At 46.1% G+C, this 17,688-nt stretch overlaps 1 protein-coding gene across 1 annotated transcript in view; it reads right to left on the bottom strand.

Moving 5' to 3' along the window:
* ATP8A2 (ATPase phospholipid transporting 8A2) overlaps positions 1–14,149 on the bottom strand; it is a 464,367-nt gene extending 450,218 nt beyond the window's left edge. The window contains exon 1 of the mRNA XM_063127035.1: positions 14,060–14,149. Within this exon, the coding sequence (XP_062983105.1) occupies positions 14,060–14,135 (76 nt within the window). The 5' untranslated portion in view covers positions 14,136–14,149. The remainder of the gene's footprint in view (positions 1–14,059) is intronic.
* Positions 14,150–17,688: the final 3,539 nt, after the last annotated feature.

Below are 17,688 nucleotides of genomic sequence, written 5' to 3'. Positions count from 1 at the left end.
ATCTGACAATGGACTCCAGGGTGTCAACCCCAGCAAAAAACAATTCCAACCTCCCTCCCATGCAAAAAAGAAAGCAGCAAGGAGAAGACTTCTGGGTCTCTCTAACACAATTCTAATTAAGTGTGAAACATTTAAAAATTAGCTCTGCTAATGCAAATTTAGAAGTGGTCGCTTTTTATGTTTTAAACAAGCATGCAAACCAAAGCTAACCATATGACTAACATCACACCTAGTTTTGCCTTTAGATCTGAAGACCCTGGGGCCTCACTTGTGGGTCCCTGGTGGCCAATGTGATGGTTCTTTATAGGAAAATCTGAGAAGTACTGGACAAATTCCAGCAGACACTGGTAAACATTAGCAATTTTTATAATTGTGAAGAGAATTACAATTTTTATGAACATTACCCACAAAACTAATATCCCTATAATCTCTAATAACCCTTTAACAATTGTAGCAGTTCGCTTTCTGCCTTTCCTGGTCACTGAAGATCTATATCTTGTTCTTTAAGACAGATGGTGATCTCGTTCTTTAGCTGCAGGTCTCCCAGTGCTCCTCACAGCCATTCTGTCCCGTGTCATTCTCTCCAAATCCGGTTCTTTCCCTGTCCCACTGACCTACACAGCACCCTCTTCACAGGGCCAGGCTTAACCCCGCCCCCTTTCCTCTGTCCACCCTCCTCTTTTCCAACATTTCATTGTTGTAGTACTATTTTGCCACACCAACACCCCAAGATATCTTGAGTGAGTCATCTGAAGCTTTTTGCCCTTCAGCACCTGGCATCCTTGGGCAGCAGCTGAGGCCCAGTATCCTTCCTGCTTGCCCGCGCTCCCTGGCCTATATTTACCCAAGCAACAGCAGTGGACACTTGACATTCCCACAATGCCACAGAAGGGGGCAACGCTGAGCAACCCTGGATGCCATTTATCTCTGCTTATGGCAAATTGCAGTTGGATTATGTTGGCCAATCTGGGAAGTGGGAGCAGATAGCCTGTCTTTGGGCAGGGGGCTGGATGGCAGGGCCAGCATCAAAAGTAGGCATGGTCAGGCACCTGTCGAGGGCCACACCTCAGTGGATGCCCACTGACAAGAGGCCCCTGGAGTTGCTCCTCCTCTTCATGGGCTCAAGTTACAGGATGCTAGATTCCGGCTAGACTTCAGGAAAAACTTCCTGACTGTTAGAGCAGTACGACAATGGAACCAATTACGTAGAGGGTTGTGGGCTGTCAGGTATGCTTTAAGGTGGATTCCTGCCTTGAGCAGGGGGTTGGACTTGATGACCTTGTAGGCCCGTTAAAACTCTACTATTCCATGATTCTATGGTTCACCATTGCAACCTGCGTGTTCACTTGCTTCTCACTCTGGTCCAAACAACAGTCATGGTGTGAAGGAGGAGCAGTAGATGCCACGGCCTATTTGCTCACTGGCTTTCTGCCTGGCAAGCAAGCAAGGGTGACAATGACAATGAGAAGGTAGAGGGGAGGGGGTCCATTAAACGGGGCTGGTCCAAAGGCTCTCAAAAACCTGAAGCCAGCACTGCTGGATAGATTTTATGTCTTCTCACCCTCTGCTCTATGATTTACACCTGCATCACAACTACCCCAATAAACCATGTGGAAACATTATGCAAAGAGCACTGAAGCTATAAGAAATTCGCAAGCCTTGTTTCTACTCTCCACAGATACACACACTTCTATATCACAGTACAATGTGTGTAGGAAAGGTTAAGACCTATCAATATAAAGTTTTTAATAAGACCACTTGCAATCCCTCCCAAAGGCTCAGGAGGGAAAACACTAGATTAAGGAGCAACTGCAGGCAGACACAGAAGAAAAGTTCATATATGCTAAATGAAAGGGCAAGCAAAATCCAATTCACAACTGAGGCTAGGGAAGAAAGTTGCAAATTTGATGCTGCACCTCTGACGTCTGGAGAGCTCTTCCAGTATCTTTGAGTTGTAAACCACACACTTTTATATGCTGCCTTTGTCATGCTGCAGAGTAGGCTGGCCTGGTGTCCACCTTTACAGAGGACAGTTCTCTATTTGAAGGTGTCCTCTGCTTGATAGGCTGTCCAGTACAAGTCCAGTTTAAAGTCAAAGAACCCCAAGGAAGTCACTTCCAGAGAAATCATCCATCAACACTTAGCACCTGGTCAGCAGACTGAGAAGGCATCTGGGTCACCTGGTCAGTCTTCTCCATTATAGTGAGATGTATTTTATTTCTAATGAACTTATAGGTATTGTTTTTAAATGTGCACCTTTATCTGCATATACAAAACATATGCAAATACATATCTGTATATACAAAACATATTTATGCAAACTCACCAAATTCCCCCCAGAATCATAAACAAATCTGAATGCATTGATGGTGCTATATAAATAAATAATAATAATAATGATAATAATAATAATAATAATAATAATAATAATAATAATAATGCAGTTAAATGTCCATTTCTGGGGTTTCCCAAAGTTTGCACATCGAAAAGGTGTACATCACAGAAAAGTGTGCACAAGATGGCTTTATCTTAAGGGAAATGGCCTGCAAAAAATGTGTGTAATTTGGAAAATTCATACAAAATGTGTACATTTCAGAAGTGCACATAAAAAATACACATGAATTTTTGTGCTCGTTTTTTTTTTTTTTTTTTTTTTTAATGCAACCTGATACAGAAACAGGATGGAATGAACTTAGCTTTGGAAAAATGAGAGAAACATGCAAAGTCAAACTTGACAGATTCATTCATCCCCGTGATTAATGCAAATGTTGTACAGGAGGGGATCACAGCTCAATGCTTTTTTCACACGGAAAGCCCCAGGTTCAGTCACTGGCATCTCCAGTTAAAAGGATCAAAGAGCACGTGATGGGAAAGAACTCTTCTGCCTGAGACCCTGGAGGTTGGCTCCCATTCCAAGTAGAGATGGACCAATGTAGAATCTGAGCAAGTATAAGACTGCTTTCAAGGTTCCTATAGTACTGCATTGTGGCCTGATGAGATAGTACAGTGCCAAAGGAAGCAGATTTGCTGAAGGGTATTTATTTATTTATTTTATTACATTTATATTCCACCCCATAGCCGAAGCACTCTGGGTGGGGACAGCAAAAATGCAGACACCGTGTGCTAGCATAAGCTTTTGAGGGCAAGAGTCTATTTCATCAGTTCCATGGTGGACCAAGCAAGGGTTGGGAACATCTAAGAGAGCTTCAGCTATTGGGTGGTATAAAAATGTAATAAATAAATATGTATATGTATACATGGGTTCAGTGTAGTAAGTATTTAGAGTTGCCAGTTTTTCCACTGGCCTCACTCTGGCACCTATAAGCAATTTAGGGCACAATCCTATGGTGATAGTCGGCAGCCTCCAAAGTCAGTGGCAGCTGAGTATCCAACGTAGGGTGGCCTGAGCACAGAGACTATCAGCACCTCCATGTTCCTGCCACCTTGCATTTTTGCTAGATGGGCAACTTCACCCATCTAGCCACGGCGCTTACAAGCGGGAGGGAAGGAGATGGGGACATGCACAGGAAGGTGCATAATACAGCTTCCCCCTCTCTGGCCCTGAGACCACCCCCTTTCCCCATCTCCATGTAGCCGGCAAGTAGAGAATCATGCTGGCTCTGAGGGGGAGGGGTGGGAGACGCGATTTCTGGGCTCCGAGCCTTGATTCTGACCTCAGATCCTAGAAAACAAACAATTCTATGTCTCCACCCACTCACCTCCTGATACTGTCTAAAGTGCATAGGATTGCTCTCCTAGCAGTTGAAGTTTTCCCTAGCATGAAGATAAAATGGTGGGATAAGCTGCTACACTTGTTTAATTTATGCATGTCAGGCTGCTGTAAAAGGAAGCAGAGCAAAGCCATTTTTTAAAAAACAAATACCTAGCAGTATTTGTTTTAAAATGAGTTTTTGGAATTGTCTGACTGAAAGAAATCTGGTGTTTTTTTAATTGTTAGCACTACTGCAGTGTTTCTGTCCCTATGTTAAGTGTTTTGGTCAATATGGGGTTATTTTTTATAGACAGTGAGAGTCGTGGTCATCTGTTTTTCAACTGCCTCCTGAAAATGCACTTGTTCACCCAGGCTTTCTCTGGCATGTAATTAATTGTGATTAGTCATAGACTGCTCAAACTTACTGTTCTTTGTATTGTTTTGTAGTGTTACTGCAGTTGAAATTATTTTTAATAGTGTATTTAAATGTGATTTTTAATATGTGTATGTTTACACCACTTAGAAATTTTAGTATATTAGGCAGTATAAAAGTATTACTACTAATAGATAGATAAATAAATAAATAAATAAAATCCTGGTTTTTAACCTACCATAACGTTGTCGATATTTATCTGTTCTCCAGGGGCAATGACATCTTCACACGGCAGTTGCTGCCAATTTATTTTTACAGAGCAAAGTCAATAGGAGTTGCCTCCCTTAATAGCTATAGTAGCATGTTTTCAGTCGGTCTTGTGAATTTACCAACATATATTAAGATTGTGACTCGTTTTGCATTCTGGCTCAAACACATTCTTAGCAACTTTCACAAGATGTTTTAGATTGCATTTGGGACAAGTGCCAAAGCATTTGTAATTCCCAAGACCCAAGACCCAATCTACACACTCAGTATAATCATGTAGTAGAGACTTTGGTGGGACTTCCTGACTTCAGATGTACAGGCAAGCCACAGTTTGTGTGGCTTCTCTTTTTCCCCAGATACTCTCCCAAGCAATAGACCAAAGAGCAAAGGCATGTCCCAATCCATGGCTTGTCCAAACAGTGGTTCAGAAACTAGCTTTAACCTATAGTTTCAGATCCTGGTTTGGCAGGCACACAGCAACCATGGTTTGTTGTTGGCTAGTACTGCGTCAGACATTATGGAGAACTATGCTTTGCAAACCATGTTTTAGTGTTACGTCTGAACCATTTCTAAAAGTTGCTAATTTTCCATTGCTCACAAAATCAACACATTTGTAACTAGTTAACCAGGCATGTGAAAATGAAAATGTTTTAAGAATTTATTTCTACAATGATAGTATGAATTTGCATTTTAGTATAATTCTATGCCCCTGGTCCAAAGAAAAGTAATTGCATAAGTCCCATTGAAGTAAATGGTAAGTATCATACTCATAACTAACTTCTTGTTGATTGATTTGTCCTGTTGATTTAAATGGAATTTAAGCATGGCTAATTTTTCTCTGAATCAGCGGCAGGGGCTTTTCAGGTAATCATTTTACTGCAAAGCTGGCAGAGGAGCAAAGGAGAATCCAGATGTCATTCCCCAACTAATCCATCTACAGATGGGGGGAAATCATATTATCCCACCAGGGATTATTTCTGTTCTGAAGCCAGGCCCTGCAATTTTTTCCTGAGCTGGCACATCAACTATTGTGCAGAGTGAGAGAGACACGGCTGCACAAGACTTGGAAAAGGACACGCCAATGTTTTTAGAACAGAGATGGCCAACCTCTTTCACCCTGAGGGTCAGATTCCATTTTGGATAAGTTCTCGGGGGCTGCATTCCAGCCCAAGGCAAAAGGGCAGAGGCAAAAAAACGAAACAAAATTGCCAGCACATTTTTAGCTTAAAGCTGTTACAACCAGTAACTAAGCCTTAGGAGAGGCATTCTAACTAGGGGTGTGCACGGACCCCCCACTCCGCTTCACTTTAAGATCCGCCATTTTCGGATCGGCCCGCTCCGCCCCGCCCCCACTCTGCCTGTGCCCACTCCGCTCCGCTCGGAGCTCCGGATCCGGATCGGAACTCCGGTCCCCCCCCATAGGGGGGGTTACCGGGCCCTGCCGCCATCGCCGCCAATGCGGCGACGGCGGCAGAGCCCGGTAAGGAGGAGGGGGGCCTTACCTGCCTCCGTCCGCGGTCCGTCAGCGTCTCCAATTGAGCCCGTGGTTCCACCAGGAAGTCTGGGCCGCAAGTGCGGCCCAAACTTCCTGCTGGAACCACGGGCTCAATTGGAGACGCTGACGGACCGCGGACGGAGGCAGGTAAGGGAGAGGAGGGCGGGGGGCGTTACCGGGCCCTGCTGCCGTCGCCGCATGGGCGACAGCGACAGCGGCAGGGCCCGGTAAACCCCACTTACCTTTCCGGCGGAGCTCTGGATCGAGGCGAAGGATCAGCCTTCACCTCGATCCTCTTCGCCACGCTCCGCCGGCCCCCCAATCCTCTTCGCCTCCGCCTTAAGGGCAGGCGAAGCCCCCTGCTCCGCTACTGCTTCTCCGGTCCGATTAGAAGCGGAGCACATCCCTAATTCTAACCATTTACAATTGGTGGCAGGGGAATTGCACAAAATCTGGGAAACCACCAAACCATCAGTGGTTTGAAGAAAGGGTTGGGGCCAGAAGGGGTGTGGTCTTCTGGAGGGCCCCATAGGGCCAGATTAGGACTTCTAGAGAGTCAAGTCTAGCACCCAGGCATGAGGTTCTGCCCTCCTGGTTTAGAGCATTTACAGGGCCAGAATGCCAAAGGATGCTCCTAAATCCAGCTTTGTCATTGGGGGTCCAATTGTCTTCTGTGGCATGGAGAGCCTTTAGTATAGTGGCCCCTCCTCTGTGGAACTCCCTGCCCCTGGAGGTCAGGCAAGTGCCAACACTAGGCTGCTTCTGGCACCTCCTGAAAACAACTCTGTTCCAAGAAGCCTTCCCAAACTGACCAGCCACTTTTTCTGCTCCTTTATTTTAAATTGAACAATTTTTTTTAATCTTTCTTTTTACCATTTATACCTATGTTCACCGCTCTGGAATCTTTTTTTTTTTTTTTTTTAGATATTGAGCAGTATAGAAATATTGTAAATAAATAAACACTCCCCTATAAGGACAATGGTTCTGCACCATCATATCTAACCCTTATAGTTCAATCTTGCAAACTTTGAAGAGTGTTACTGTAATTACTGCTTTGGTACTGATGTCTGATGTCCACTGGGGAGAGATCACAAAGGATTGCAACAGCACTCCTTTATTTTAATCAATATTAATGGTGCTAACATTTGACCTCTAGATTTTTGCAAGCCCCAAGTGATGGGGTTTTTTGGGGAGGGTGGAATGCAATTTGCAACCAACCACCTAGTGTGATATTGACAGGGGCTTATTTTTAAAACTTAAAAGAGTCAGGAAGGAAAAGATGGAAGGCTTTGCTGTCTTGTGGCTTCAACACAAAGGAGACAAATGCTTCTTAGAGAATAATTTAAATCTAAATCTATTTAGGGCCTCTTATTACAGCCATTTGAATTTATGGCTCTAAAGGATGCAGGATTTGGGTTTTTTTCTATGCCACTCTTAAACCAGGTTTAGAGTAGTTTGAGACATGGTTTGTTCATTTGTTTCTCCCCTGGGTATAGCTCAATATAGAAATATACTAAAATGCTGTCTCTCATCTGCAGGCTCTTAGCATAACCACTATATATTCATTATTAGAACCCAATATTTTAAGAAGGAAATTGACAACATAGAGTATGTCTAGGGAAGGGGAACTGGGATAGTGAGACGCCTAGAAACCAAGAGCTGTGAGCAACGGTTGAAAGAACTGGGAATGTTTAGCCTAGGAAAGAGAAGATTAAGAGGAGACATGGTAGCAGTCTTCAAAGGTTGTCATGAAGATGATGGGGCAAACTAGAGGATAGGACTAGAAACATTGACCTGGTTCACACACCATGACAACCCAGCGTATAAGTCGAATATGAGTTGTTATTGAATCGTGGGTTGATGTTAAATTGTGGGTTGTTGCATTGTGTGAACCCAGCCATGCTACAAACCATGGCTTGGTAACCACAAATAACCCAGAGTTCACAACCCAACAATAAACCATGGGTTTTCTTCATAGATTGGTCCTGGTTAAGAAACCATGGTTTGTTAGTGTAGCTGGTTTCCTACAGCACAACAACCCCCTAGAGTGTCAGACTGGGAGTTGGGAGATCCAGGTTCTAGTCCCCACTCGGCCATGGAAACCCACTGGGTGACCTTGGGCCAGTCACAGAGTCTCAGCCCAACCCACCTCACAGGGTTGTTGTTGTGATGGGCGGTATAAAAATGTAATAAATAAATAAATAAATGCCGCCGGGTTCCTTGCAGGAAAAAAGACGGGATATAAATGCAATAATAAATAAATAAATAAATACAACCCATACTCTGGGGTTGTCACGTTGCGTGAACCTAGCCAGCGGGGTTTCAGCTAACTATTAGGAGAAACGTCCTAAACATCCTAAACATGCTGATTTATAGTCCAACACATCTGGAGGGCACCAGGTTGAGGAGACAGGTGTGCATCAGGGTTAAATCAGGGCCAGCCAGGAGGTAGATCAGGATCTACTGGTAGATCTTTGGCTGGTTTGCAGTAGATCAGCAAGGATTTCTGACTACCAGTAGCAACAACAAAATGATTCCCCACTCAGCTAAATTAGGCTGCTGAAATGAAGAAAACTCGGGGTAACCAGGAATGGATTAATGTCTCAAAGGTCTATGACCTCAGGTCAGTTCTGTTACTGAAAAGCAATTCCTAGGCTGAGAATGTGCTCAGAGGCACTCTGTTCTTGCATGCAAAGTGTATATCTTTTGCACCTGGCTATGGCTGGCAGATCTTAGGATTCTAGTACAAAACAAAGTAGATGTGACAAGCCTGAAGTCCCTAACACACACACCCCACACACACACACATACACATACCTGGTTTAAATGCACTAAACTCTGAATAAATATTTATTTATTTATTTGTTACATTTCTATACCGCCCCATAGCCAAAGCTCTCTGGGCAGTTTACAAAAGTTAAAAATAGTAAACATTAAAAGTATACAAAATTTAAAAACTTAAAAACAACAGTATAAAAAAGTCAGGCTGTTAATCTTGAGTCTCCCCACAATAGTGGAGGCTGGTGGCTCCAATGTCAGTGGGGCTATGAAGCTGCCCCAGGGTTCAGTCAGAACTCTATAGCTTCGCACCTTGGACAGCACCTTTAGAGTTCTGATTGAAACCCAGAGCAAATTCACTGCTCCACTGACATAGGACCCACCAGCCTCGATTCAGTTTTAGCTAACTCCAGTGAAAATGCCTAGATAGTGTTCTGTTTTTGTATCAATTCAAACTACAATGATGGTGTGTCTACTTTTCTCCTTAGCTGAAGAATATGACTTTCCAAGGAAGGAGTGAAATTTCGTAACCCTTTTGCCTACCATCAGATGCCTATGCAAACCAGAACAGGTTATACATTCATCCACAATAAACAAAACAGCCAAAATGGTAACAAGGCAATAAATACATAAGAATTGTAAAGCATTTTGTACACAGTGTAGTCCTTTAAAAGCAATAATATAATTCATGGTTGAATGGTGAAAAATGCTTGCATAGTAGCTTCTGCCTAGAAATCTTTAAAATAAAATAAATAAATAAAATAAAATATTTGTGTTGAGCAGTTGCAATGATAGGATTTCGCCTACAAATGCATTTTTTTCTTTCCTACTGTGAAAAAGTATCGTAATTCCAAATGGACGGAGGTTGGAACCCTGAGCTGCCCTTCTATATATGGGCTCCTTCCATTCACAGATGGAGCTCCAAGCATCTGCTGTGAAGCACCTTGGGTAGCTCCTTTAGGCTTCTGGCTGAAACCTGGAGCAGATTCACTGCCCAACTGACATCGGAGCCACCAGCCTCCTCTGATCCACATGCAAATCAGGGGGGAATCCGCACGTCGTTCCGAGATCGCTTCTAAGCGACCCCAGCGCGGCGTGAAAGCGAGCGTGTAACTGGCCTTTGGAAGAACCCACAAAGAGACTCCTTCCCGCCGCCGCCGCCGCCACCCGCAGACCTCCTTGCCGCCCGGCGAGGAGAGCTCGGCTGAAGAAGGCGGGGTTGAGAGCGGAAGAAGCTCTCCACCCCACCTTCTTCCCCCGAGCTCTCCGTCCCAGCCGGCGAGGAGGTCTGCGGGAGGCGGCGGGGGGCGGGGGCGGCAGGAAGGACGTCTCTTCGTCAGCTCTTCCAAAGGCCAGTTACATGCTCGCTTTCACGCCGCGCTGGGGTCGCTTAGAAGCGATCTCGGAACGACGTGCAGATTCCCCCCATGTTGTGGCTTTTCCGTCTGTTGCAAAAATCTCTTTGCCCCCCACCACAAAACCTGAAAGCCGAAGCACTAATAAAACAGTTCCCCGATATCAAATGTATGGATTTAGGTTGTTAATCTGCCCCACCGAAGGATTCAGGGCAAGTGTCAACCCCTGAAATAAAACTTAAGGCAAGCCAAAAAGCCAATGACGCAGGTGAGCAGCACTGCTTTTCTGGAAGTGGACTGCATCCCTCTAGATCGCTTGAGCAGGCTTTTAGCGGCTACCATCAAGCCATTACAACGAGGAATTTTTGCAGGGCCAGAAAATTCTAAATCTGTAGATGCCAATGCTGCAGTTTTGGGGGAAGCCAAAATCAATCTTTTGCAGTGCACTCTTATGCATGTCTACTCAGATGTAAATACCATTGCATTCAACAGGGCCTAATCCCAGGTAAGTGGACTGCAGCCTTAGGCTCCAGACCTGTGCAGGCCTGGAAAAGAATACACAATACTCTCCTATGGGCAGGGTAGCAAGACCATTATGAAGCAGCTTCTTCAGTTACAAAGCAGCTTGTTACATTAATCCAGGGGTAGGGACTGTAACTCCCATCAGCCTAGCCAGGCTAAGTGGGAGGGATGATGGGAGTTGCAGTCCATCAACATCTAGAAGATCACATGTTCCCCATCCGTGCATTAATCTCATGTCTAGTTGGCCGAGTGTCTAAGAGTTTCTTTGAAGGCATAATTAAAGGTATCTACCTAGTGTCACATCTGGATACAGCCAAATTACAGGATTAGAGATGTGGGATTTCAGCCACTCCAAGATGCTCAACAGTATCTGTACCAACCCAGTGCGACGGTTGAGTTTCAATGCGGGGAAAATTGGCTCACGGGCTGATGTCTTTCCAATGACATTGCAGATGTGATTCTAGCGAGCACATTAACAGACTCATTAGTTCTTCGCTGAAATACAGCACTCTATTCTATGAGACTGAATGTATGAAAGAAAGGCAGACTCATTCACTGCCTTTCCTTTGGCTATCTCTAGAGGGTAGTCACGCCCCCTCCTAGGAAGCTCACCTCTTCTCGATCATTGATTTATGGAATTTACTTATTAAACACCTCCTAAAATCAATTTCTCTTAGTGTTTCCCAAAGGTTCTCAATCCAAAGGTACCATGAGTTGGATTTAAAGCCTCATTTCTTAAACTGTGGAAGTTCTGAGCAAAGACAAGCCACTTCTGATGACATATTTCGAGTGCTGTAGATGGCAGGGAGTGGAACTAGGGTGACCATATGAAAAGGAGGACAGGGCTCCTGTATCTTTAACAGTAATGTAGAAAAGGGGATTTCAGCAGGTGTCAATTGAAGAGGGTGAAATTCCCTCTTCATCACAACAGTTAAAGCTGCAGAAGCCCTGCCCTCTTTTGTATCTGGCCACTCTACTATAGCTAGTGTAGCTTTAACTGTTGTGATGAAGAGGGAATTTCACCCATTTCAATTGACACCTGCTGAAATTCCCTTTCCTACATTACTGTTAAAGATACAGGAGCCCTGTCCTCCTTTTCATATGGTCACCCTAAGTGGAACACATTCTGGGAGTTGTAAAACCTTTTTCTTCTAAACATTTATAAGCTTGCTCCCTTAATGTTTATAACATAAGAAGCTGCTTTATACTGAGTCAGACCCTTGGTCCATCTAGCCCAGTATTGTCGACACTGACTGGCAGCAGCTCTGCAGGGTTTCACAGAGGAGTTTTTCCAGCCCTACCTGGAGATACCAGAGATTGAACCTGGGACCTTCAATGTGAAAAGGGCTTCTTTAGATTAAGGGAAAGTCCCACTGCCTTACCAGGGCTTCCTGCTTCCACATACTTCGCAGAATTGCAATCGGCGCCATTATACAGGCAGACAGGGGAGGCCACCTTCCATTTCAATTCCCTTATGTTTTTCATGAGACAGTGCCATCTAGTGGCTGAAATACTGTGCTACACTGACATTACACGCTATTTTTTTGCAGCTTTTATTTCACATTTGATTATCACCGGTGTTTTTTGAAGCAGAGTAAAAGTGAAATGGCGCAGGAGGGGTGCCGGATGCTGATGATGTTGTGTAATGGGCCCACAAACTTCCATGAGTTGCCAATCACGAGTGTGATAATTCACTGGTGTAGAGAAGCTCAAAGCAGGGGCTCTACCAGCGAACTACGGCCCGCTCCCTAAATGGCCTGCTCCCTCTAACTAACATTCATCTTGACAGGCCTCATGCAGGAAAACTGCCCAATAGATTGTGCCCTGTGTTCATTAGCAGGAGGGGGAGGTGTCTGGATTTTCTGCCTCTGGCGTCAAAATGTCTACTCCAAAAGACCTACTCCTGGCTGCAGGTGGGAGTGCCAAACCTTCAAGGTGAGTAGGAGGTACCTATCCATCACCCAGTATCAATATTAGCCCCAGCAAGCCTCCTTCCCTCAAAAGCTGGCTTTATTAAGTCAACAAGAGTGACCAGAGGTGGGCAAGCAAGTGAGAGCCCTATCATTCCTCCATTGAAAGAACTGGCCAGTAATTTAATTCCTATTCTGTTTTCTGTTGTGTTCTTTAACCATTTACCAATCCATAATAGAACCTCTCCTCTTAAACCATGACTTTTAAGTTTCTTCTTCCTACTAAACAGCCCAGTTACAGATTACAGCTTGATTCAAGTCCATTTCTATACCATTAATAAATATAGTCCCTGTGGCAAATACAGATGCACCCACAGGAAACACACCATTTGAATGTCAAGGGCCTTATATTTGGTGGGTGGGTGGGGGGGAACACTGGCAAATAATGCTATGGAACCCTAACAGGTAACTGATGAGCAGCCTGCTCCTTTGCATGTTTACTTTGAAGTGCATTCCACTTACCCTCAATTCAGTGTGCCTAGAACTGCAGCCATGGTGTAGCAACAGGAGGTGGAGAGCAGAAGTGCTGTTTATATACACAAAGAGAGGAAATCGGGCTGTCCCTGTCTTGATACCGCTGTTCATGAATCTATAGGTGCATCTGTGCGCCACAGATGCACCTAGAGTGGAGGCGGGTAACTCTGATTTTGGGGGGGCTCTGAATCCATTCTGGTTTTCACTCAGAACTAGCCAGAACTTCAAAATTGGTCCAGCACTTTGGATAGCTCCGATAGAGTTCTGTGTGGTGCTTACTGAAAGCCAGAATGGCTTCACAGCCCCACCGAAATCAGAGCCACCAGCCTCCACTGACCAGAGCTGACATTAATCGCATCCTTGCATTTAACTTGCAGGTTGTGGCGGGCTCGGTTATGTAAAAAGCATGGGGGCGGTTTTATAAATAATTACGGGAATCGCAGCAGCCAGCGGTTAACCCTTTCCCTCCCCTGCTACGGGTCTTGAGGAGAACCCCTCCTCTGAAGGGGGAAATCCCCTCTTGCAAGTGTATTACTATTGCATTCAAGGCTGCATTAGGACCTGCACGCTCGCCTATTCTCTCTCTCTCTCTCTCTCTCTCACACACACACACACACACACACCAGTTCTGCAGCTAAAATCCCGCGGTCAATTCGAGCGAGCAATTCAGCATTTGGGCCCAACCACAAGCAAAATCCTCTCATCGGAGAAGCACTAAAAGCGAAACTGGAAACCGATCGATTCAAAGAGATTGGCAACTGCCTCTCCCCCACCCCCACCCCGGCCATCCTTCCTTTTCGCACGTACCGCAAAAAAGCCGATCATTCTCCCCCCCCCCCCCATCCCCAAACAAAATGCATTCACACGAGCTGGCCGATGGCGAGAAGGAGGAGAGGGGAAGTGGCGTAATAACGCCCTGAAAGCCCGACATGGAAGAAGATGCATCCCGTGCTCTACATGGAGGCGCGCGGCTGCGGCTGCGGCTGCCGCGGCGCCAGCTAGAGCGAGGAGCCGGCGGCGGATCGCGGAGACGCGGGAGCGGCGTGGGAGGGGAGCCGGGCGGCGCTCCCCGGCCGGCCGGCCACCCCCGTCCCGTCCCGTCCCCAGCCTTACCCGCAGCCGAGTGGATCCGGGTCTTCCTCTGCAGCGACATCTTCAGCGCCTTGTCGAGGCCGCTCGGGTTCGGCATGCTGCAGCCCCGACGGCTGCTCGGCGCGTCCAGCCCGCGGGGCCAAGCCCATAGGCCGGCTAAGGGGGCGGCGGCAGCCCCGCCATCCACTCGCTCTCCGCCTCACGCACACGCGGTGGCTGCCGCGGTCACTGCGGCTGGCGCTTGGGCCTCCCCGACTGCAGGAGCTGCTGAGCCCCCCACCCCCTCCCCGACGGCGACGTGGGCACCGATTTTGGCCTCGGCTCTTGGCTGCGGAGGGCCGTGGGGGGAGGGAGATGGGGATTGTAGTTGGAAGGAGTGATCTGAAAAGACGTGGCGAGGGTTGCGGGGGGAGACCCGCAGACTGCGAGGCAAATCGGGTATTAGTCCCGGTGAAGGCGCTCTTGAGGAAAGGGCATTGGGGGGGGGGGTGTTGTCTGGGCACATGGCACGGATTATCCTTGCAGATTGGGCTATCGCCAAGGAGCTGCAATCCTTTCAGCCAGGCCTGGCCCGATCCTGCTCTCGTTGGGGCAAGGTCTGGCCCGGCCAGGATTTAAAAATAGCGTCTTATCTCTTAAGGCAAGCTTTTCCCAACCTGGTGTCCTCCAGATGTGCCAGATTACAACTCCTATCTGGCAGCCTGGGGTGGATGGGAGCTGTAGTCCGACACCACTGGAGGGATGCCAAGGTTGGGGTAGGGTGCCCTACGCGTTCTCTTGGGGAGCTGGAGGGGGAAAGGTGGTGGGCCGCTGCCGTTTGGGCAATAGGGTTCCCATTCCGCATGGAGAAAGCGTGGCCCATAGTAGGATGGATTCGTGTCTGGCGTGAACAATGGGTTGTGTGTGTGCTAACACTGGCCTTGAACAGGGATGGGATGTATTGCAGGAGTTGCATTGGCACACGGAGGGCGTTCCACACAGGTGCCAGCAAAGCAGGACTTTGGGGACGTCTAGGGACCCACTGTGCAAAATGAGCGGTGAAATGCAGCAGTGCTGGCTTGCCGCATTTTTTAAATAAGTGAAGTAATACACATTAATGCAAAACCTAACTTCAAGTATAATCTGATGGGATCTGAGCTGGCAGACAGCTCAATGAAAATGTCCACCCAGTGTGCAGCCACTGTGAAAAAGGCAAACTCCACGTTAGTCATTATTAGTAAAGGAATTGAGAATAAACCTGGCAGTATCATACTGCCTTTATACAAATCTATGGTGCGGCTACACTTGGAATACTGTGTACAGTTCTGGTCACTACACCTAGTAAAAAGGGATATTATAGAGCTGGGAAAAGTGCAGAAAAGGGCAAATAAAATGATTAAGAGGGTGGAGTATCTCCCCTATGAGGGAAGGTTACAACAGCTGGAATTGTTCAACTTGGGAAAAAGAAGGCTAAGGGGAGACCCAATAGAGGTGTACAAAATTATGTGTGGTGTGGAGAATGTGGATAGTGAGACATTTTTCTCCCTCTCTCTCAATAGGGAGTCATCCCATGAAGCTGATTGGTGGGAGATTCAGGACAGATAAAATTATTTTATTTATTATTTATTTATTACATTTTTATACCACCCAATTGTCGAAGCTCTCTGGGCGGTTCACAAATGAAGGGTTTCTTCATACTATGGAATTCTCTGCCACGAGATGTAGTGATGGCCACCAATTTCGATGGTGTTAAAAGGGAATTGGATAAATTCCTGGAGGAGAAGGCTAGCAATGGCTACTAGTCCTGATGGCTCTGTGCTACCTGTAGTGTCAGAGACAGTAAGCCTATATACATCAGTTGCTGTGGAACATGGGTGGGAGGGTGCTGTTACAGCCGTATCGTGCTCGTGGGTTCCTGGTCAACTGCTGGTTGGCCACTGTGTGAACAGAATGCTGGACCAGATGACCCCTTGGTCTGATCCAGCATGGCTCTTTTTATGTTCTTAAAGAACCCGTCGACACTTGCCTCCCCATGAAGACCTGAATCTAAAATTACCTACCAGACCTATGCCTATCTGATCTTCAAATGAGCAGCCTGTTTATTTGCCCAAAGACTTGACAGGCTTGTTTCCCCTGCCTCAAGATGTGATTTTTCTGCTCTGAAACAGCAGAAGCGAAGAGCGTTTCATTTCAAGCAGACCTGGTCTGTCCCTGCTGGTTGGAGAGTTGAAAGGGGAATTTGAGGACCAGGACAGGCCAAAACGAGAGGATCAATTCAACTTCTTTCTAATTGCTTGGCTTAAAGCAGTCGGTTATAATAGTGTATTCTGGACTTCCTCCTCAGAAATGGATCAACGGTTCCTGGATGGGAAGATTAGCAATGTCATTCATGCTTCCCTGTGCAACTGAAGTGTGTGTCAGGGCCTCATAGTCCACCCCACGAGCATGACTGTATCACAGAGAAACTTAGTATTAAGTATTCGGAGGCCCACCTTGCAGGGCTGGCAGTAACCTTCTCTGAGCTTGTGCAGGGTAAAGCCCCTGCTCTGTTTCAAAGGGCAAAAGAGTGGGGAGCCAGTCCTTCATTTGCTCCAAGAGACCAGCTACGCCCTGTAAGAGGGCTTGTTAACCATTACATGGACAGATGAGCCCAAATGAACTTGGAGGTTGAGTTTAGCTCTCCTGTCTGATCACTTCCATGGGTGGAGCCAAGAGGAGGGGCTTTGGGTGAGTTGACTTGTAGCACCCCTGTTTTTGGAGGTGGCAGCTGCCCCTGGATCATGCACAGTATGCATGAAAGTGGGTGAATAGGGCAGTGTGTGGATGGATGTGTGTGAATGGGGCTTGGTCCATGCCTGGTTTTGGCTTTGGCCCCACCTACAACTGGCATGTGGGAAGGGGGGAAGTTACCCATGTGGAAATGCAGCCTTCAAGGTGAAACAAGGGATTCCCCAGCCCTGCCCTAGCAGGGTAGTTTGAGTGACTGATACATTTTTTTGTCCATCTTCAGTGGAATCTATAGACAAGCCAGATAATAATCCCTCATGAAGGTGTTGTAACTAAAAGGCGAGGATGCAGTTTTTTTTCTTTGCAGAAGGCTGGTGGTGTCTGATCTGTATCTAAGAAAATTTTCATGTAAGGTTTCAAATTAGGTTCATGGTTTAACCAAACTCCTGCCCGGACCCTAAGATTATCTTCAGAGGCTCTTCTCCAGGCACCCCCACCAAATGAAGTGAGGCAGGTGGTGGCTAAGTAGAGGGCCCTTTCAGTTGTGGTACCCCAGTTGTGGAATGAGCACCCCAGAGAGACTCACCTGGTGCCTACATTGTGATCCCAGGTGAAGACCATCTTATTCTACCAGGCATTTTAGTCTTTCAGTTTCTTCTCTTTTTAAAAATCTGTTACAGGATTTTAAATCTTTACTCTGCTGCTGGTTTTTATTTTGGTTTTATATTGTAGTTTTAAATGTTTATATTATGTCAGTTTGTGCTGCATTTTATTATTTTATTTGTTGTGAACCACCCAGAAAGCTTTTGCTATTGGACAGCGTAGAAATGTAATTAAACAAATAAATAGGTCACTGCAGTGGTAGCAACATAAAAAGACATAATAAAACTAAACAGAGTGAAATCAATGCTTCCCGCAAGAGAGTTTAGACAGCAATTATCATA

The sequence above is a fragment of the Elgaria multicarinata genome, chromosome 5 (assembly GCF_023053635.1).
Source record: "Elgaria multicarinata webbii isolate HBS135686 ecotype San Diego chromosome 5, rElgMul1.1.pri, whole genome shotgun sequence".
Classification (NCBI taxonomy): Eukaryota; Metazoa; Chordata; class Lepidosauria; order Squamata; family Anguidae; genus Elgaria; species Elgaria multicarinata.
Note: the sequence above shows the minus strand (reverse complement) of the source record. Positions and strands in the feature narration are given on the sequence as shown.